Below are 22,607 nucleotides of genomic sequence, written 5' to 3' on the forward strand. Positions count from 1 at the left end.
TAGACTGTAAGCTCCTTGTGGGCAGGGAACATGTCTACCGACTCTGTTGTTTTGCACTCTTCCAAGCGTTTAATACATTACTCTGCACACAGAAAGCACTCCATAAGTACTAGTGATTGAAAGATCCATATTTGATAAACCACAGCTCTTCCCAACTTCAAAGCCCTTCGCAGATCACATCTCTTGCAAGAGGTCTTCCTGGCATAATCTCTCATCTCCCTAATTTAAATTCCTCCCAACTGCCACTTCAGCATTTCCAGTCCACCTAAGCACACAACCCTTTGAACACTTATGTACATATCTTATATATTACTTCCTCTTATCTGAAATTTATTTCAGTGTCTGTCTCCCTGGCTAGAGGTTAGGGATTGTGTCTTCTCTTTTGTAATCCTTCTGGCACTAACTGTGAGTGCAATATCCTACTAATAAATCCTACTCAATCAGTGGTATTTATCAAGCACTTACTGTACGCAGAGCACTGTACAAGGTGCTTGGGAGAGTAGGATAGAGTTGGTAGATAAAATCCCTGCCCTCAAAGAGCTTACAATCTAGTGGAAGGAGGGCTTAAAACAGTGATTGGCACATAGTAAAAGCTTTACAAATACCATCATCATTATTGATTGCTTGGATGGAAACTACGATGAGAAGTCTCCAATTTTAACAGGGAGATTCCTCTAGCTGAGTTTCTGCCTTGCCGAGCATCCATTCATGGACATGTATAGCTACTGACACTTCCATACAATAATTCACAGACCCATTTTCCATGCTTCTACTTGCATGTACACACACATGCTTGGACATTAGGCTGAAATCTTAAGGTGACATCTAGAGCTTGAAAAATTGGCTTTAAGAAGCTAGCTGGTAGCCTGAGATGAGGAGCTGTCTTTATAAGCTTTTTCGCTCAAGATGTTAAATCTGGAGAGATGGAGGCGGGAGGGTGATGAGGGGGAAAGGCCCTGAAATGTCAGCTGCAGATGCAGGGCATTGCAAAATTTAATCTCCTAACTTTCTCAACTAATGTGACATTTGGATTTCATTCTGATAAGCTATCAGCTGGAGAACTTTTTTTCTTTCTTCTTTCCTTTCTCCTCCCCTTTCCTCTGGCGAGTAATTTAAAAATAAATGGTCTAGAAAGATCTCTAAACAGTACCTTTGACAAAGATTTAAAAAAACAGCTAAGAAGAGAGTGAGGGAGAGCAGATGTAGGAGAGGCTGATGGTGGGTTTGTCCTCAGTGAGATGCCAAATGGCCATGAGGGCTGGCAATCAAGGGGTCCTCCCTTCTTAGATCAGCCAGCATCTCCATTTGATTCCCCTCCCTATGAATTCCCATTCTGCCTCTCATATCCTTCCTAGGCAGAGGGCCTTGTTTTGTCTTAGATTTGGAATCAAATGATCCGGATAATTTCCCACCCACCATAAGGAGTACACAGGCACTTGCACCTTGGGTAGGAGCTGATTGGGACAGAGCAGCAGGGGGGAAGCTGATTGTTGGCCAGGTGTGCCCTCAGTTTGGGGAGGGAGAAAGGTGCTAGCCAATTTGTTCCAGAATTGGATTCTGCCCCAGCCAGTGCCCAGATGAGTCTCAGTTTCCTCACTCCTTGTCATTTCAGCCTGAGCAGATCCTTGGTTGCTTCTGACAGAGTGCAGAAGCCCCACCATACCCATATGCCCCTCCACCCATTTTCAAGTATGAGGAAACGTCTGGTTTCATTCCGAGGCTTTTCTACCTGGCTAGATATGTATGTAGAAGAGAAGCAGTGCGGCTTAGTGGAAAGAGCATAGGCTTGGGAGTCAGAGAACGTGTGTTCTAATCTTGGCTCCACCACTTGTCTGCTGTGTGACCTTGGCCAAGCTGCTTAACTTCTCTGTGCCTCAGTTACCTCATTTGTAAAATGGGGATTAAGACTGTGAGCCCCACGTGGACAACCTGATTACTTTGTACCTACTTCAGCACTTAGAACAGTGCTTGGCACATAGTAAGCACTTAAATACCATAATAGTAATTAATTAATAATTATGGAGGTCCTGCCTATAGGGGCTGACAGAAGGGCAGGCCAATCAGGGCCCTTGCCTCTAGCTCCAAAATGGAGGATGCTGAAAGGGAGCAGCACCAAAGTCACCCCACTTGTTGTTGGAGCACCCCCATCTCTGGCAAAACTTTATTTCAGTACGTCACCAGATCTTTCTCATCCCTGCCCTCCCTTCCTCTGCTGAGTCATAAAGAGTGACTGCAGCATCAAACATTTCTGTGAGTTGTGGACAGGGTGGGGAGAAGGGAGAGGAAGAGAGGAAGAACAGGTGAGTGTGTTTCTGAAGGTTTTGTCCCTGGACTTGTGAAAATTCACATTAGGCTCAGGGAAGGGGGAGAGGGCTGAAGGAAGGCTCTCACAAAAGCAGGTGAAATCTGCTTGCCCCAAATCTCACAAAGGCCCTAATAATAATAAGCAGATTATTATTATCATTATTTTATTTGTTAAATGCTTACTAGTGTCAAGCACTATTCTAAGCACTGGGGTAGACACAAGTTAATCAAGTTGGACACGGTCCCTGTCCCACATGGGGCTCACAGTCTAAGTAGGAAGGAGATGAGATATTGGATCCCCATTTTACAAATGAGAAAACTGAGGCACGGAGACACTTGTCCAAGGCCACATTGCAGGTGAGAAGCAGAGCCAGGATTAGAACCCTGATCCCCTGACTGGATCTGTGATCCTTCCCACTAGGCCACAGACTGTACCCTGATCCAAACAGGTACAGAGATGCCTTCTAACCCAGCTTAGTGGGGTCGGAAGAAGACCAGAGGACACTGCAGAACCCCAGCATTTGATTAGCGAATCTGACCACTGCAGCTTTGTGTAGAAGAAGCTGGGGGAGGGGGGTGATCAGCAGGATCGCTTTGCCAGGACCCCTTGGAGTTCCAAGTTCTACCTTCAGAGTTCACCTCGGGAAGTCAGCGGGGGTCCTCTGCCTGGAGCCTCCCTAATGATGGGCCCATATGGGAATCAAAGCAGGCAGACAGCTCTGAACTCTGGTGCATACTAATCAACCACTACAAAGAGGAGGACATAATGGAGTGATGAGAAACAGAGGTTTGGTAATTGTATGCAGAAGCAGTTCCCAAATAAAATCACTAGTAGGAAAATCCTGAGAACTGGCTTTTGCAGTTTGAAAGTCTAAAAGCAGCTCTAACCACTGCCATCCCCTGGAAAAACTGAGGAACACTGTCTTTTTATCCCCCAGTCCAACATCACCATGAGGTGACCCGGGGTCAGAACCCAGGGTCTCCGTTTTCTCATCCGTAGATATTATTATTATGGCATTTGTCAAGCACTTACACTGTGCCAAGCACTGTTCTAAGCCCTGATGTAGACAGGAGTTTATCAGGTGGCTCACGGTCCCTGTCCCACAGGGGGGTCACAGTTTAAGTAGGAGGGAAAAGAGGTATACATAGGGAACAAACTACCAAAAAGGGAAAACTTTTGTTAAAAGACAAGCTCTGGGGATCCAAAGGCTAACTACTGGCCCTGTGGAAAAATCCCTCCCACTCGCTTTTGGGGACAGGGAACCGCAGTCTGGGTGGGCTTGCCCAGCTCAGCACTGGGTTTTATTGATGGTATCTATGCTCCCTTGCTGTGCAGGATACTGGGGAACTGGACTCAAGGAACCATCAGGTGGGAGCTCCTCGATGTCTTCTGTACCTCACCTTCTCAGTCCCCTCCGTTCTCACACATCCCCTCTTACCTCTTTCTTGGCTCTTTCCCCTCTGCCTTCTAACATGCCCACCTCTCTCCTATCCTAACATCTTCTCTGTTAGAGACTGTGAAAGAATATACCTGCCAGGTGTCACAGTAGTGATAACAGATGTCAAGAATATATGACTCATTATGGTTATTAGGTCTCTGCTCTGGGGATTAAAAAAACAAATCCACCATCCACCTATCACTCCATCTCCTTCCTCCAATTCCTGTCCAAACTTCTTCAATAGGTTGTTTACATTTGGTGCCTCCACTTCCTCTCCTCCAACTCCTCCTTGGCCCTCTATAATATGGTGTGTGACCCCTTCCATCCACTGAGACGGCTCTCTCTGAGGTCTCCAATCACCTCCTTCTTGCCAATATAACACTCTACTCTGCCTTAATCCTCCTGGTAATTGGGGGTGGGAAGGGGTGGAAATAGGGGTCCACTGCTGGGAGGGATCCCAGTACCCCTATAGCTGTTTCAAGCCTTTGTTCTTTTGGAAGTCTTGGAGGCTTGAGGGGTGGAAGACAGTTTCAGAGAGAAATCATCCAGGGATGGGTGAGGCTATCCCAGAACAAATCAAAAAGGGATGGACACAAATGGAGAGGATAGAAGGAATAGGAGGATAGGGTGAGGGGACCACATGAGACATTGTTGAGAGAGAAATTACAATTCTGGGTTAAAATGCGCTTTGTTCTTAGGGGCTCTGAGTCTGACCAGGCTTGCCCCTACCCTTTGTAGCAATAAAGGCTGCTGCCGCTATTTTTTTTCTTTTCCATTTCTCAAAATAGTGCCTTTTGCCTGCTTTATTCAAAATGGTGCCTTTTGGCTGCTTTGGGAGTCTTTAAATCCTTGTTTTTTCTGCACCTAGAACCACGTCTCAAAATCAGCAAAGAGGTATGGACTGCCTTAAGACACTTAGACTGCGAGCCACATGTGGGACAGGCACTGTGTCCAACCTGCTTAACTAGAATCTACTCCAGTGCTTAGTACAGTGCTTGACACGTAGTAAGCACTTAACAAACACCATAATAATGACAACTGACAATGAATTTGAAGACTGTTATTTATGCATCAGCCCACCCCTGTCAAACCCTTCACACAACTGAGGATTGGTGACATGGGGAATCCTCTTTACCTGAGGAGCACATTGTCCAAGGATGCCAAGATAGACAGGGAGGTAGAAAACCAAACCTAGAAGGCTAGTGGGTCCTTTGGGAGACTCAGAGAGTTGGTACCAAGACCAAACCATAGAGAGGATATTACCCAAATGATTTAACATGAAGATAGTAAATTCCAAAAATAGGAGTGGATTTATTTTTTTAATCCCCAGAGCAGAGACCTAAAAACCATGATGCATCATAAATTGTTGATACTTGTTATCACTACTCTGCTGCCCGGTGGGTGTATTCTTTCATCAGTTTTGATTCCTTCTCCATTAGATATCTGGCAGAAAGTGTTTGCTGCCACTGTTCAAGGTGGGATACAGGCCAGGTGCAAAATGTTTGTGACTTTTAGCTCATCTGGTTCCTTAACGGTAGCTCTTTTGCTGAAGTTTTTCTGTCAGCGCCTCTACTCCAAAAGACAGCCACGACACTCCTCCAGGTTCCTGTCGTCACCTGCTTTGTGGCTCCCAGAGCCTTTGGCATCTTCCTCTACTGGATTTCCCAGATGCCTCTCTGTGCCTGCACAGTCTTCTCTGCATCCCTGAAGCATCTCCATCCCACCCTGCACCACCCCAGAGGGACAGAGAACAGCTGCTGCAGCCTGGCTCCACCTCCACAGAACCTTGGGAAGATTGGGCGGCTGCTGCTGGAGAGCTCACTGTGGTCCCGGTTGGGACTGTGGACTCTGTCTGAGCTGTGAGGAGCCTGAGATTCTGTTCCTCCTGTGACAGTACCCTACTGAGCTTTGTTGTGCTTTTGTGTTGTCTTAAAAATAATAATAATATTAATAATAATAATTATGGTATTTAAGTGCTTACTATGCAGCAGACACTGTAATAATAATAATAATGATGATGGCATTTGTTAAGAACTTATAGTGTGCAAAGCACTGTTCTAAGGGCTGTGGAGGATACAAGGTGATCAGGTTGTCCCACGTGGGGCTCACCATCTTAATCCCCATTTTACAGATGAGGGAACTGAGGCACCCCTCCTTGACCTCTCAGCTGCCTTTGACACTGTCGACCATCCCCTCCTCCTCCACACCGTATCTCACCTTGGCTTCACGGACTCCGTCCTCTCCCGGTTCTCATCTTCTCTCTCTGGCCGGTCATTCTCGGTCTCCTTCGCAGGCGCCTCCTCCCCCTCCCATCCTTTATCCGTTGGAGTTCCTTAAGGGTCAGTTTTTGGCCCTCTTCTGTTCTCCATTTACACTCACTCCCTTGGTGAACTCAATCGCTCTCACGGCTCTAACATCTTTACGCAGATGACACGCAGATCTACATCTCTGCCCCTGTCCTCTCCCCCTCCCTTCAGTCTCGCATCTCCTCCTGCCTCCAGGATGTCTCCACCTGGATGTCGGCCTGCCATCTAAAACTCAACATGAGCAAGACTGAGCTCCTCATCTTCCCTCCCAAGCCCGGTCCTCTCCCAGACTTCCTTACCACCGTGGATGGCACGACCATCCTTCCTGTCTCTCAGGCCCGCAATCTCGGTGTCACCTTTGACTCGTCTCTCTCGTTCACCCCACACATCCTATCCGTTACCGAGACCTGCCGGTCTCACCTTTACAATATCGCCAAGATCCGCCCTTTCCTCTCCACCCAAACAGCTACCTTACTGTTACAGGCTCTTGTTATATCCTGGCTAGACCACTGTGTCAGCCTTCTCTCTGATCTCCCTTCCTCCTCTCTCGCCCTGCTCCAGTCCATTCTTCACTCCGCTGCCCGGCTCATCTTCCTGCAGAAACGATCTGGGCATGTCACTCCCCTTCTTAAACACCTCCAGTGGTTGCCTATCAACCCCCGCTCCAAACAAAAACTCCTCACTCTAGGCTTCAAGGCTCTCCATCACCTTGCCCCTTCCTACCTCTCCTCCCTTCTCTCTTTCTACTGCCCACCCCGCACACTCCGCTCCTCTGCCGCCCACCTCCTCACCGTCCCTCGGTCTTGCCTATCCCGCCGTCGACCCCTGGGCCACGTCCTCCCGCGGTCCTGGAATGCCCTCCCTCCTCACCTCCGACAATCTAATTCTCTTCCCCTCTTCAAATCCCTACTTAAAGCTCACCTCCTCCAAGAGGCCTTCCCAGACTGAGCTCCCCCCTTTTTCCCTCTGCTCCCTCTACCCCCCCTCACCTCTCCGCAGCTAAACCCTCTTCTCCCCCCTTTCCCTCTCCTGTCCCACCCCCTCAGCACTGTACTCGTCCGCTCAACTGTATATATCTTTATCACCCTATTTATTTTGTTTATTTTGTTTAATGAGATGTACAGCATCCTGATTCTATTTAGTTGCCATTGTTTTTATGAGATGTTGTTCCCCTTGACTCTATTTATTGCCACTGTTCTTGTCTGCCTGTCTCCCCCGGTTAGACTGTAAGCCCATCAAACGGCAGGGACTGTCTCTATCTGTTGCCGACTTGTACATTCCAAGCGCTTAGTACAGTGCTCTGCACATAGTAAGCGCTCAATAAATACTATTGAATGAATGAAGTTACTTGCCCAAAGTCACACAGCTGACCATTGGCAGAGGCAGGATTTGAACCCATAACCTCTGACTTCCACGCCCGGGCTCTTTCCACTGAGCCACACTGCTTCTCTAAGAACTGGTGTGGATAAAAGCCAATCGGGTTGGACACAGTCCCTGTCCCACATGGGGCTCACAGTCTTAATCCTCATTTTACAGATGAGGTAACTGAGGCACAGAGAAGTTAAGTGACTTGCCCAAAGCCACCCAGCAGATAAGTGGTGGAGTCAGGATTAGAACCCATGACCTTCTGACTCCCAGGCCCATGCTCTATCCAGTACCCCATGCTGCGGCTTAGTGTTTTGTTTCCTCTCTCCTCATTTTCCTGTTTCCAGTCCCCTCTCCCCCTTTTACAAAAATTTGAGATTATGAGACACAAAGGGACAGGGACTATAACTAATTCCCAGCTGTGTATTTTTCCCAGTGCTTAATACAGTGCCCTGCATACTGTAAGTGTTTAAAAAATATTACTACTATTATTCCAACCACTACTACATGAACCTGGAGAAGAAGTGCAGCTGATTGGGACTGCACCAGGCAAAACTATCAGCAGGTGACAAAACAAATCTCCTGGATCTTACTGGCACCTTAGTAGGATTAATGCTATTTGACCAGCTACCTAAGAAATATGGTAAGGGGATCAGATACCCTGATCTTTCCCAGCCCTGAAGGGCTGAAAGCATGAAGCTGCGACTGGGCAAATCAGAGAGATTCTCTTCTCTTCCAGGCCTTTGAATAGTCTTACGAGGCTGCCTAGCTGACAGACTTCCTGTACTCTGAGGTTTAAGGTCTTTTAATTAGGTGCTGACTTCAGGGTTTTGAGAACAAAGCATCAAATCACTTCAAGCTTTTTTATGGTATTTGTTAAGCGCTTACTATGTGTTAAGCAGTGCAGCTAATACAAGTTAATCAGGTTGGACACAGTTCTCGTTTCATATGGGGCTCACAGACTAATTAGGAGGGAGAACGGGTATTGAATCCCCATTTTGCCATTGAGGAAATTGGCAGAGAAGTGAAGTGATTTGCCCAAGGTCCCACAGCAGGCAAGTGGTGGAACTGGCATTAGAACCCAGATCCTCCCGCTCCCAGGCCTGTGTTCCTTCCAGTAGGCCATGCTGCTTCCCAATCCATCAGGCCCTGAGCTTCCCTTGGTCCCATGGAGAAATATTTCCCAAAGATTTGCCCCATCCCTCAAAAAATGGGAAAAAAGAATCTGCTATGAAAAGATAGTGGGTTAGCAGCAACCTAAAATGAATAGATGACTCAATCCCATTTTTCCCCGATTTAAATCTGGTATGAGTTTGTGAATAAAGTCACAGTTTCAGTGAATAGGCATTGTCTGTTAGAACTAACTTCATTTCAGGAAGATCATGCTCAATTTAAGTTTAAAAAATAGAGCTAAAAAAAGCTCACTGAGGTTTGCTATTCATTCCCATTTGCAGACGTGCCCGAAAGTACCTTGATTTCATCATCAGAACTTCCACTGCCACAACTGCTGGCTCCTGTCTCCTTTTAGGATTTTTTTTTGGGGGGGAGGAGAAAAAATAGAGGTTTGGGTGGGGGTGGGAATTAAATTATTTGGGATTTCACTGGGACCAGTAATTGTTTTAATAAATAGATTCTGTGTACAGCAAATTACCACTGCTTTCAATCAGACCCATGCACCTTAGAGAGAGAGAGAAGAAAATTTGAAGTTTTCAAAGCATAGCCTAGAGGGAAGACCACAGGTCTGGGAGTCAGTAGGCCTAAATTCTAATCTCTGTTCTGCCACTGGACTGCTGTATGACACTGGACAGGTCACTTAACCTCTCTGTGCCTAAGCTTCCTCACCTGGGGATGGGGTTGGCTCAGAGGTGGGAGAAGCAGCCCTTAGAGGAGGAAGATAGAAACGCTGGTTCCCTACTCTTGGGCTGGTGACATAGCACAAAGACAGTTGGGGACAGAATTGGGCCCTGTGCACCTGTCTCCCGGTCAGGTGCTGAAAGCAGAGATCCCAAGGCTGGCCTAGAGGGCCAAACTCAGGGCGGTCAGAACTCCCACCAACCATGTTTTAGTATGATGGCAACAATTTGAAGGTGGGTTCTACACCTTTTTCAACACTTATTGCTAAAACAGGACCATTGAACGTTGTCTCTGTGCTTGGTTCTACACCATGAACTTTGATGGCAGGAGGATTTTTGCCTAGCATCCTAAAATCTGAGAGTTTTGGCCCAGTCGCATGAGCATTTGAAACGGGAAATGGAGATGTGGGTAGACGTGCATCAGCAAGCCTGCCTGGGGCTGTGGTGGTAGAGAGTTGATGGGCTTGGGGAAAAGGCTGGCTTTGGGTCTTTCCCAGGCAGCTTCCTGAGAGTAGTTAATTGGCAGAGCAATGAGAAGCAGCATGGCCTAGTGGAAAGAGCACTAGCCTGGGAGTCAGAAGACCTGGGTTCTAATTCCGACTCCGCCGCTAGCTTACTGTGTGACCTTGGGCAAATCACTTCGCTTCTCTGGGCCTCAGTTTCCTCAACTGTAAAATGGGGATTCAATACCTGTTCTCCCTCCTCCTTCAACTATGAGCCCCAAGTGGGACAGGGACTGTGTTCAACTTGATTGACTTGAATCTACTCTAGAGCATAGAAAAGTGCTTGACACATAGTAAGTGCTTAATATAATAATAATAATAACTAAGGGGAGCGGAGGGCTTACTGCAGCCCCTCCTCATCCCCCTCGGCTGCCAGCCGTCACCGTCCCTGTCGTTCACTTCACTGCTGGGGAAACTGGGCCAGGGTGTAGCCCAGAAAAATCCTCTCCTCCCCTTGATGGGGTTCCATCAAGGCTGGGTGTCTGGGGTAACTGCCAGGGAGGCTCTAGGGTCCAAAAGCCCACCGAATGACCTGGTACCCACCACACTTCCAGTTTGATACCTCACAAAGAGTTCAAGTCCAATTCCAATCTGTTTTCACTGCAAATTCTCCTCTTTCCCATTCTGGGGAGGAACCAAACGTTCAGCGGTCGCACGGTGTAATGGTTAGCATACTGGACTCTGAATCCAACGATCTGAGTTCAAATCTCTGTGGAACCTTAAAACTTTTGGAGAAGCAGCATGGCCCGTGCTGGGCCTGGGAGTCAGAAGGACCTGGATTCTAATTCTGGCTCTGTCACATGTCTGCTGTGTGACCTTGGCCAAGTCACTTAACTCCTCTGGGCCTCAGTTACCTCATCTGTAAAATGGGGACAAACAGTGTGAGCCCCATGTGGGACAGGGATTGGGTCCAAACTGATTAAATCGTATCTACCCCAGGGCTTAGAACAGTGCTTAGAACATAGTAAGTGCTTAATGAGTACCATTAAAAAAACCCCAAATGGGCAAACCAAGGCAGATGATATAGGACAAAGTCAAATGACCCAAGATTCCCAGGTAACTGGGGCTGGAACCTGGACTTTTGGCTGTAGGTCTACCCTCTGATCCACCCTCTACCCATCTCAGGATTAGCTATCTTGGCAGATCACTGGGGAGCCTGGCAGTGGTATTTACCCATCCCAACCTCTCCTTTCTGTCCCTATCCCAAAGTTTCCAGAAGCAAAACGGATTACTGCGTTCTTGGACTCTGAGCATTAGGGTTGGGACAGTGATGCCAGGCAGAGTACCTTCATTAGCCTTCCAGTCTTCTATTCCCCATCCACCCTGTAGCCTCCCATTCTTCAACCTGGTGTGCTGGTCCTAGGGAGGACCAGAAGCAGCTGCCTACTCCAATCTCTTCCCAGATCAGCTATTCCAGGAGAATCCCACAGAGCCACTATGGCAGACATTCTTATGTGGCAGAGGGGGGCAACCAACTGGTCAGAATTGGGGGGGAGGTGCAGAGGCTGGAAAGAGGGCATTACTGGTGTAGGAAAAGTGAACTGCTTGAAGAAGGGCTTCTTTCCTCACTCTCTCTCTTATCCTAAAGCCAGTAACTCTTTCAGGATGTTCCAGGGATCAAGCTAGTAGTAGTGCCGAATCTCGGGGGGTGATTTGGGTGATGGCCCCTATAGCTTTCTGGGCTGTACTTCTAGTCATGCTCAACCCAGATTTCTGACATGATCTGAGAGTTTCCCATCGGGGCCGAATGAGCCCAAAATTGTGGTTTCCGGTCAGTCAGTTACTTGAAGTCTGGCCCTTCCAGATCCCTACCCTCTTGAAAATTCCCACCTCCTTTTTTTCCCCAACTCTCAAGTAGAAAAGTTGGTATCTATGGATCTTGTCACCCCTCAGGGTACAGAGGAGAGCTGGTTAGGATGCCCAGACTCCACCATGGGAGGAGTCTCAGCCGAGTGCTCCATTCCCAGAAAGACTACAGGGCTTCAGGTGGGCAAAGGTGGATCATTGGGATCTGTGGCTGAGCCTCATCAAAAAGAGTCGGCTCCGGCCAGGCCCTGGGGGAATTGTGAGGAGCAGGAAAATTAAAGATCTCTGGCTTATATTTAATGCACTGATTGCTAAAATTACAGCATGCCTTTGCCAAGAGGGGGGTAAAGAATTAGATTCAGTGTCTAATTAAAGGTTTGCTTTTCATTTGAATTTCAGATTTCAGCTTTAATTTTAGAAACTTCTCTAAGAAGCATGGTGGCTCAGCCGAGTGGCAGTGCACCTGCTCTTCCTCAGGCTTCCTGGCTCCAAGGGGGTCCCTGAAAGCACTCCTCACCCTTACCCTCTGATGGCACTTCCCACAACTTGCCATCCCTCTCCCAGGTTGAGGCGGGGCTGAGATAGCCTCAGCTGCTGGATGCAGAGGCTTGGCTCAGGATGGGGGAAAAGGGAGACAGGGGGCAGAGGAATTGTACTTCCTAGCTGAAGGAACTTTGCCCTACCCTACCCATAAAGAGGGCCATGCCACCCCAATAATACTAATAATAATGGTGGTATTTGTTAAGCATTTACTATTTGCCAAGCACTGTCTCAAGACTGAGGTAGATACAAGAATCAGACCAGATACAGTCCCTGTCCCATAGTCTAAAGGGCGGGGAGAACAGGTATTGAATCCCCAATTTATGGATGAGGAAACTGACGTACAGAGAATGATAATAATTATGGTATTTGTTAAGCGCTTACTATGTGCCAGGCACTGTACTAAGCACTGGGGTACATACAAGCTAATAGAGCCGGATGCAGTCCTTGTCCCACATGGAGCTCACAGTCTTAATCCCTATTTTATAGATGAGGTTACTGAGGCACAGGGAATAATAATAATAATAATAATAATAATAATAATAATAATAATTGTGTATTTGTTAAGTGTTTACTATGCACCAAGCACTGTACTCGGCGCCGGGGTGGAGACAAGCTAATCAAGTTGGTCCCAGTCCCTCTCCCGCATGGAGCTCACAGTCGTAATCATCCCCATTTTACAGGAGGTAACTGAGGCCCAGAGAAGTTAAGTGACTTGCCCCAGGTCACACAGCAGATAAGTGGTGGAGTGGGGATTAGAACCCAGGCCTTTCTGATAAGTTAATTAGGTTGCACAGAGTCCCTGTCCCGTATGGGGCTCACACTCTAAGTAGGAGGAAGAACAAGTATGCATTTAATCCCAATTTTCCAGTTGAGGAAACTGAAGCAAAGAGAAGATAAGTGACTTGCCCAAGGTCATACAGTAAGCAACTGGCAGAACTGGGATTAGAGCCCAAGTCCTCTAATTTCCAGACCTGTGCTTTTCCATTAGGCGATGCTGCTTCTGGGTTTGATTTTCAACTTCCTTGTCAAAGCTGCCTCATTAGAAGTACGCTGCCTAGGTGATGATGTTTAGCTCCGTGTTGCCAATGAAGATCTTCGGTTGCCTGAAGGGTTTCCTTATCAAAAACTGAAAAATGGCTTCAATTTTATTTTAGATTTATCCATCCCATGGTGCCTGGCTGATTGGCTGAAGTGGTGAACAGTCGTTTCCATGTCATCTTGGGTCTCTAGATTGCAGTCATCTGTGTACAGTAGTTCTTGAACGAATGAATGAACGAGCGACTGTTTCTAGGATTTTGGATGATGCTCTTAGCCTGTTAAGTTGGAAGTGTTCCTCTGAGGAGCAGAACTGTATATTTCAGTGCTTGCACATAAATCCCTTGTTGCATTCACCCACAAGGCCGCTTAGAATGAATTGAACAGGACCAGGCCTACTCCACTTTCTTGCTCTACCCCATTAGTGATGGGGAACGGATCACAGATAAGGTCCCTTCTAGCTCTGACACAACCAGCCATGCTATCATGAAGCGGTCTCAGAATCTTAATGAACTTTGCAGGGTAGCCAAATTTAGTAAGCAGTTGCCAGAGCTCAGGTTTGCAAGCAGTTGCCTGGCAGGGTATTTGTAAGGTCTACGAAAAATGAATTGAGATGTCCGTGCTGCCCCCTGCACGGCTCCTATATCTGACAGGCTGTGAAAATCACATCCATGGTGTAATGTGCTAGTCTGAAATCGCACTGCTATTCTAGGAGAATGTGGCCAATGTTGTTCTTCAGTAGCCAGTCCAGAAGGACTTTGGCTAGGATCTTCCCAGCAATAGAGAGCAGTGGGATGCCTCAGTAAGTTACCATAGTTGCCTTTCTTCTTGAAGGCTTTGAGGATGATGGCATTTTTGAAATTCTGTGGCAACTAGCCCAGTTTTCCAAACATGGAGGAAAAGCCTGGGGAAGTGCATAAAAGCCTGGGGAAGTGCATCCCTTCCCTGCTTTTCAGATGCTTTGCCATTTTTTATGGGCAGTTTCATGGCAATTTCCTCAATGGTTGGGGCAGGTACCACATCCTTGCACATTGATAGGGTTTCTAGGTTTGGCAAGGGGGTGGTGGTCTCAACTTAGATAGTAGAAGGTGTGTTTTAGAAAATATTTAAGAAATCCCTCCTGTACTGTAATGGGGCTGGAGTCATCTTCCCTCTTCAAAGGTGTTGTGATGGCACCTACTTGGCCATATAACTTTTGTAATGAGGTGTACAACTTTTTGGTTTTGGTGGCAGCTTGCATAATCTGGAATCTCTTGCTCTTTGGAAGTAGTATAAATAGCAGTAGTAGTAATAATAATAATGGCATCTGATAAGCGCGTACTAGGTGCAAAGCACTGTTCTAAGCGCTGGGGAGGATACACGGTGATCAGGCTGTCCCATGTGGGGCTCACGGTCTTCAACCCCATTTTACAGATGGGGTAACTGGCACAGAGAAGGGAAGTGACTTGCCCAAAGTCACACAGCTGACAAGCGGCTGAGCTGGGATTTGAACCCAGGACCTCTAACTCCCAAGCCCGGGCTCTTTCCACTGAGCCACGTAGTAAAAGTAGTGTAATAGCAGTAGTAATAATAGCAGTAGTATGAGTAGTAACAGCAGCGTGTACTGTGAACCCATTGGATACTAGGCACTTTGGGAAGTACAGAGTAAAGAAGTGACACAATTCCCTGCCCACAAGAAGCTTCTATTCAACCCGGAGAGACGATCTTAAAAAAAACTTACAATTAGAGTGGACAATATAAATAACTGAGTGCACATATATACATGAGTGCCGAGAAGGGTATAAATAAGTGAATAAATGCTAGAGTTTATGAAGGGATGATATGATTCAGGATGCCGGGAAATTAATAGGAGGAGGCTTGTTGGAGGAGGTGGGATTCTGGGGGGGTGGATTTTAATATGAATTTGAAGCTGGAAAGGGTTGTGGGCCAGAGAATTCCCCCTGAGAAGGGACTTCCATGTCAGTTTAATCATCCGTGGTGAGGTGAGAAGGGGATGACACTTACATATTCTGTGTCTGCCTTGGAGTCATAATATTCGATGTCCTCTTCCTGAGGGGAGAAGAGAGAAGCACCTGTCAGTTCAGAGGTAGATCCAGGTCCCTAGGAATACCTCCCCTTGCCCCTATTCCCTCCAAAGCACTCCCCACTTTCCCCCGCCCCCCAAACACACACACATACCTGAACACCGCTAACCCTGCAGGGAGACAGGCAATGGAGAATTGACCCAGAAAGATGTTTGGTCACCAGCTTTATCTGCAAATGTGGCAGACCACCCAAGCCCGACTTAGGATAGAAGCTTTCATCTCCCTATCCTTGCTGGGCCAATTCCTCATTGCCTATCTCCTTGCAGGGTTAATTAGTTGGGTCTCCTCAAAAAAGACAGATTTTACCCTTTGCAAGGCCTCCTTGTGATCTCTTACCCAACAGCCTTGCAATAGCAGCCCCCAGGGACTTTTAGGGCTACTCTTTGAGGGAGGAAGAGAGGGAGGATCAAAGGGAAGACAGAGGCAAACATGCTCAGCCTGCCTCTTCTCAGATCCCAAGAAACAGAACCCTGAAAGGCAGGCCCCCTGATCAGTCCGTCCACCCTGAGGGCTTCTCTCCCCACATCCATTTGGGTATTTAGAAACTATTTAAGGAGAAAGGTCCTGCCAAGATCTGTCTCCCCATTCACAGGGTGCATAGGAGCTGATAAAATTCAGAAGGAGACAAGCAATTCGGAGAGCGGTAATACTGTCAAAATAGAATTTTCTCTTCCATCAGCAGGGGTAATTAAAGGGCACTCTGTGAAGGCGCTCTGCATGTGAGAATGAGGGTCTCTGGAACAGCTCCCTCCCTCCCTCCCCGCCCCTCCTTCCTCCCCGGCCATTCGCATGGTGGCATCCTAATGTTTTCTCTTTCTATTTGGAGAGGAAAAGGAGGCCTATTGAGAACATTAACACATTCATTGCACAATTAGCTCCCTCCCACAATCATTGAAGTCGGTGCATCTCCGGAAACCTCTGCTTACAAGCATCTCCGCGGCTCTGGCCATGCGCCATCATGCTGCAGATGTAAGGGCAACTTGAATCAGGTGGGCTCTTAAGACCTTGGCTCAGCGACCCTGCTGATTGGTAGATGGGGCCAAAGGGGATCAGGATGTTTTCCTTTTAGCCATTAAAGCCCCAACCTTCACTCAACAATGACCTAAATCTGGTTCTCACTCTTTTCTCTCCCTCCAAAGATGGGGAAGATGTGCAGTTAGTGAGGTCAGGAGGGAGGCCTGCAGAGATTATTAGAGATGTGGCTAGGGAATTCATTGAGGAGACACGAGAGCTAGGTTTGAGTCTCAGCTCTGCAACTAATTGTCTGTTGGATGTTGGGCAAGTCACATTTATTTTTGGGGCTCCTTTTTGCCCAGCTGGTCAATGGGGCTGAAACACTGGTCCTATAGCAAATAACTGAAAATAAACAACAGATTCTTTAAGCATCACTCTAAGCCCATTGATCAAATGCTGAATCATCAAAACAGTATGAGAAGCAGGAGGACCTGAGTCCTAATCCCAGCTCTGCCACTTGCCTGCTGTGTGACCTTGGACAAGTCTTTTAACTTTTCTGTGCCTCAGTTATCTCATCTGCATAGTTGGGATTAAGACTGTGAGCCCCATGTGGGACATGAACTGTGTCCAACCTGACCAGCTCGATTCTACCCCAGGGCTTAGTACGGTACCTGGCACATAGTAAGTGCTTAACAGATAGTATGTGATTCTATGGGGAAGCAGCGTGGCTCAGTGTAAAGAGCCTGGGCTTCGGAGTCAGAGGTCATGAGTTCGACTCCTGGCTCTGCCACTTGTCAGCTGTGTGACTGGGGTCAAGTCACTTAACTTCTCTGTGCCTCAGTTACCTCATCTGTAAAATGGGGATTAACTGTGAGCCTCAAGTGGGATGACCTGATTACCCTGTATCTCCCCCAGTGCTTAGAACAGTCCTCTGCACATAGTAAGCGCTTAACAAATACCAACATTATTATTACCCCAGGGCTTAGTATAGTATCTGGCACATAGTAAGTGCTTAACAGATAGTATCTGTTAAGCAATATATATGTATATGTATATATATATATAGATATATATTATAATGTTGGTATTCGTTAAGCGCTTACTCTGCCAAGCACTGTTCTAAGTGCTGGGGTAGATACAGGGTAATCAGGTTGTCCCACGTGAGGCTCACAGTCTTAATCCCCATTTTACAGATGAGGGAACTGAGGCACAGAGAAGTTAAGTGACTTGCCCAAAGTCACACAGCTGACAGGTGGAGGAGCCGGGATTAGAACCCATGACCTCTGACTCCTAAGCCCGTGCTCTTTCCACTGAGCTACGCTGCTTCTTTATATAAAAAGCATCATGGCCTTGTGGAAAGAGCATGGGCCTGGGAGTCAGAGGACCTGGGTTCTAATTCCTGCTCTGCCATATACCTGCTGTATGACTTTGGGCAAGTCACAACCTCTCTGTGCCTCAGTTCCTTCATCTGTAAATTGGGGAGTAAGACTGTGAGCCCTATGTGGGACAAGGACTGTGTCCAACCTGATTATCTTGTATCTACCCAGTATTTAGTACAGTGCCTGGCACAAAATAAGTGCTTTACAAATACCATAAAAAAAATTAAAACAACAGTGAGAGCTCCTCCTCATCACCCTTCCTCTTTCTCTTATCCTGACACAAAATCCTCCCCTTAACCCTAAACTCTACATCCCTAGACTTAATCCTAAACCAATCTTAATCATTGTTTGAACCCTAACCCTTGCCTTAACCTGGTTTAACTTTAATCCTAAATCTTTCCCTTCTCTTAATCTAATGCATTTTTCGGAGGGGGGAGAAGGAAGGGGGAGGGCGATTTTTCCAATGACAGAATATTTTCACTTTTGACTTTGTCAATGAAATATCCATGTCAGATTTTGACCATTGTCATTTAATTTTTCACAATTTCTCATCAAACTGAAAAACTCCTGCTCCTCAAAGGGTTAAGTGCCTCTTGCATTGGGGTCACTTAGGAGAAGATGAAGCTTGATATGGGGATTGGGACTCGCACATAGTAAGCACTTAACAAATACCACAATTATTAGGGTCAGAAAGACAAGAAGGGGAGATGAACACCTCCAGCCACTTTCCTTTGGAAATCTGCTCATACTCTGGGAAGGAAGAGAAGCATGAGCAGATTTCCAATGGAAAATGAGAAATTTTTCACAATTTTTAAAAAATGGTATTTGTTCAGCACTTGTTATGTGCCAGACACTGTACTAAACACTGAGGTAGATAAAAGCTAACCAGATTGGACACAGTCCCTGTCCCATATGGGACTCGGAGTCTTAATCCCCATTTTACAGATGAAGTAACTGAAGCACAGAGAAGTGAAGTGATTTGCCCAAGGTCACACAGCAGACAAGTAGCGGAGTGGGGATTAGAGCCCAGGTCCTTCTGACTCCCATATCCTTGCTCTATCCACTTGGCCACACTGCTTCAGAATTTATCAACAAGCAGAATAATTCCTGTTCCCCAAATGGTTAATTGCCTCTTGTATTGGGGTCACCTAGGAAAAGATGAAGCCTTGTACTAAGCACTGGGATAGATATGCGATAATCAGGTTGGACACAGTCCCTGTCCCACATAGAGCTCACAATCTAGTAGGAGGAAGAACAGGTTTTGAGTCCCCATTCTACAGTTGAGGAAACTGAGGCACAGAGCTAAGTGACTTGCTCGACAGGTAAGAGGCCGAGCTGGAATTAGAACCCAGGTCCCCTAACTCCCAGGCCCAAGCTCTTTCCCGTAGGCCATGCTGCTTCTCACACATAGACTATACTCCCTCTAGACTGTAAGCCCATTGTGGGCAGGGATTGTCTCTCTTTATTGCTGTTTTGTACTTTCCAAGCGCTTAGTACAGTGCTCTTCACACAGCAAGTGCTCAATAAATACGACTGAATGAATGGGCCTTTTTAATTTCTCTTATGTCTTCGGTTCCCTAGACATTCTGCCGCCAATTCCTCTCACAGTATTTCTTAGGGAGATGAAACACATTGGCTGGGATCAGTTAGCCTCTGCTTGGGTCACTGCCTTCTCCCCAGAAGATGAGACAAGGTCCAGGGCTTAAGGAGGCGGCAGGTACACAGACTGCTCCACTGCTTTCTTCTTGTGCCAGGTATGAGAGCTTAGATTCTCCTAAGAAATTCTCCCTCATAACAGCTGCTGGATCGAGGCTCTCTTCAGAGCCCCGTTTGAGAGGTCAAATGAATAATAGGAACAGAAACTCTACCTCTGACTCCAATTCTAACCCTAACTCTAACCTTTCCTTATAAACAAGTTGGAGAAGTGTCCCAACTTCACCCCCTCCTCCAGGGTGGAGATGATCTTGGCCATAATGTAAATTCATTCATTCAATCATATTTACTGAACGCTTACTGTGTGCAAAGCACACAGCTAAGCGCTTGGGAGAATACAATATAACAACAAACAGACACATTCCTGTCCACCACGAGCTCATAATCTAGAGGGGGAGACAAACATTAATATAAATTAAATAAATAAATAAATAACTAAATAAACTACAGATATATACATATGTGCTCGGGGGATGGGAGGGAGGATGAATGAAGGAGCAAATAAGAGCAGCCCAGAAGGGAGTAGGAGAAGAGGAGAGGAGGACTTAGTCAGGGAAGGCTTCTTCAAAGAGATGTGCCTTCAATAAGGCTTTGAAATAGGGGAGAGCAATTATCTGTCTGATATGAGGAGGGAGAGCATTCCAGGCCAGAGGTAGGATGCAGGCAAGCGGTCGGTGGAGAGATAGACGAGATCGAGGTACAGTGAGAAGGTTAACCAAGTGTTAATTTAGAGGAACGAAGTGTGCAGGCTGGGTTTTAGTGGGTTTTAGTAGGAAAGTAGTTAGGTGAGGTAGGAGCGGGCAAGGTGATTTAGTGCTTTGAAGCTAAGGGTGCAGAGGTTTTGTTTGATGCGGAGGTGGATGGGCAACCACTGGAGTTTCTTGAGGAGTGAGAAACATGGTCTATGCTATCGGCATCCTTCTCCACTCTCCTGGAATAAAGTTTGACTCATTCCGGATGGGTAAGGGAGTGGCTATTGCCAAGACTGCCCCAACACTCACAAAGCAGCCACATCAGATTTCTCCATCCAGAGTGAACAGAATGCAAAAGGCAAACAACAGAAAAAACTGCTGAAGCTTAAATTCAATTTTAAACACTCCACTGGGATGAATTAACTCAGTGTGTTATTAGTAACTGACACGGACAGAGTTGCTAAGAATGTCTGATTTTTACCTTGTTGCTTTCCCTACAGGGAAGTTGGGAGGCAATGGGCTCCTCCTGCACCTACCTACTGCACCATCCAAACATACAGCCACACAAAAATACACCATACCACATAAACTCATGCATGCTCACATGCACTTAGGGAAGCAGCGTGACCTAGAGGAAAAAGGTCAGTGGACCTAGGTTCTACTCCCAGCTTTTCCAGTTCCCTGCCATGTGACCTTGGGCAAGTCACTTCACTTCTCTGAGCCTTAGTTTACTCATCTGTAAAATGGGGATTCAATCCCTGTTCTTTCTCCTAGAGTGTGAGCCCCATGGGGGACAGGGACTACGTCTGACCTGATTAACTTGTATCTACCCTAGAACAGTACCACAATTAAAAAGAGCCTGTGCTCTTAGCGCAGTTGAAAAAATGATGCTAATTTTTCTATTCTCCATGTGCGCTCTATCAAATTGCCAGGGGTTGCGAAGGTCACCATTGGCTTGGTGGTGGACTGGCTGACATGGTGGGACCACCCACTGGACTCCAACAGAGAAGACCCTCGCAAGAGAGGTGGGGACTGGGAAGCTCTTGACTTTCCCACTGATGATCTCTTGCAAACATTTTTCTCCTTCCTGAAACTCCCTCCCTCCCCAATCCACCACACTTCAACTCTCCTCACCTTCAGAGCCCTCCTAAATCCCATCTCCTTCTGGAAACCTATTCCCCAACCAACCAATCAATCAATCAATCAATCAATCATTTATTGAGCACTTACTTGTGCAGAGCACTGTACTAAGCATTGGGAAAGTACAACACAATATAACAAACATTCACCAACAGTCACCCATAGCACTAAGGGATTTTACTCCTCTCCCCAGAACTTATGTATATAGGTCTATTTGTACTCATATATTTCAATCATTTATTTAATTATTTCATCCCGATATAATTGTAAGGCTTACTGTTACATCCTTATCCTTCCTCCAACTCGTAAGTATTGGTAAATGATTTTGGTCTGTCCGTTTCCTCCATTAGACTGCCAGTTTTTAGAATGTGTGCCTTGCATCTTTCATACTCTCTCAAGTGCTTACTACAGTGCTTCACCCTCAGTGGGTGCTCAATAAACACAGCCCTGATCGATCGATCACAGCCCTGATCCTTCTGGCCTCCATTTCCCTTTCCAGTCTTCTCCTACTGGGGGCCTGGCTTAGGAGTGACACTGTCTCTTTCCTTATTGCCCCTGCCCTGCCGGACTTTTCATTTTGCCCATCAAAGCAGCCAACGAGTCCATGCCACTCAGTGCCTGGCAAGACCCTGGATGGGCATCTTGAACAAGGGGATTAGTATCTGACTGGGCACGGCTGGTTCTTGCCCAAGCTGCTTCCTTTCCCAAACACCAACTGCACAGAAGAGCGAGGGAAAAATTGGGAGTAAAAACAAAGCGAGAGAAGTAATGAATTGACTCTGTATCTTTGAATTTCTGCTATTAAAAAGACTAGTAATTATGGGAATGTACTTATTAATTATCTGTGATTTGTTGTGAAATGCAATGGGGTTTACAACAACAAGAGAAGGAAAAAAATTAATTTAGATTCAGCTCCCTCCCCGGGCCTCTTCTTCCCTGCATGGCTCTGCCCCCTTTCCAGAGCCACTGTGTCCCCAGGTTCTTGGCCATCTGCACTTCATAATTAAAAGAACCCCCTGGAGACCCGTAACACAAACGAGCTAATTTCATGTTTAATGATCTTTAATCAGAAGTGAGTGTGACTAACAACAGTCATCCAGAAGGTGCTTTGTTATTCATTTTAGTTTTCATCATTAAAAAAAAATAAAATAAAAGAGAAAGATCCACATTCTCCTTTGGCATTTGGTAGCTATGGCTCCCCTGGAGGGGCTGGGGAAAGGGGAGGAGAAAGAACAGAGAATCTGGAGAGAGAGAGATAGAGAGAGAGAGAGAGAGAGAGAGAGAGAGGAATTTGTCCATCTCTATCAAAGCCCTGGGGCTAGCACTAGCCCTCTTTGTCAGCCCTAAACTCAGGACAGCCCCTGCTCTTTTTGGCTTTCTCTTCACTTGCCCAGAAAAGGAATTGCTCTGGAAGCCTGGGGTACTCCCCACATGACAGAGAAAATTATCTCCCTTGGCTCCGCAGGCATCTCTAGAGCTCTGATCAGGGAG

The 22,607-nt window shown here is 46.6% G+C and overlaps 1 protein-coding gene across 6 annotated transcripts in view; it reads right to left on the minus strand.

Annotated features, from left to right (window-relative positions):
* Positions 1-22,607, minus strand: part of CACNA2D2 (calcium voltage-gated channel auxiliary subunit alpha2delta 2) — a 543,198-nt gene that overhangs the window by 79,165 nt on the left and 441,426 nt on the right. For all 6 annotated transcript variants that reach the window (XM_029052860.2, XM_029052856.2, XM_029052861.2 and 3 more), the window contains exon 5: positions 15,159-15,203. In XM_029052860.2, coding sequence (XP_028908693.1) covers positions 15,159-15,203 — 45 coding nt within the window. The remainder of the gene's footprint in view (positions 1-15,158; positions 15,204-22,607) is intronic.

Source organism: Ornithorhynchus anatinus, chromosome X2 (assembly GCF_004115215.2).
Source record: "Ornithorhynchus anatinus isolate Pmale09 chromosome X2, mOrnAna1.pri.v4, whole genome shotgun sequence".
Classification (NCBI taxonomy): domain Eukaryota; kingdom Metazoa; phylum Chordata; class Mammalia; order Monotremata; family Ornithorhynchidae; genus Ornithorhynchus; species Ornithorhynchus anatinus.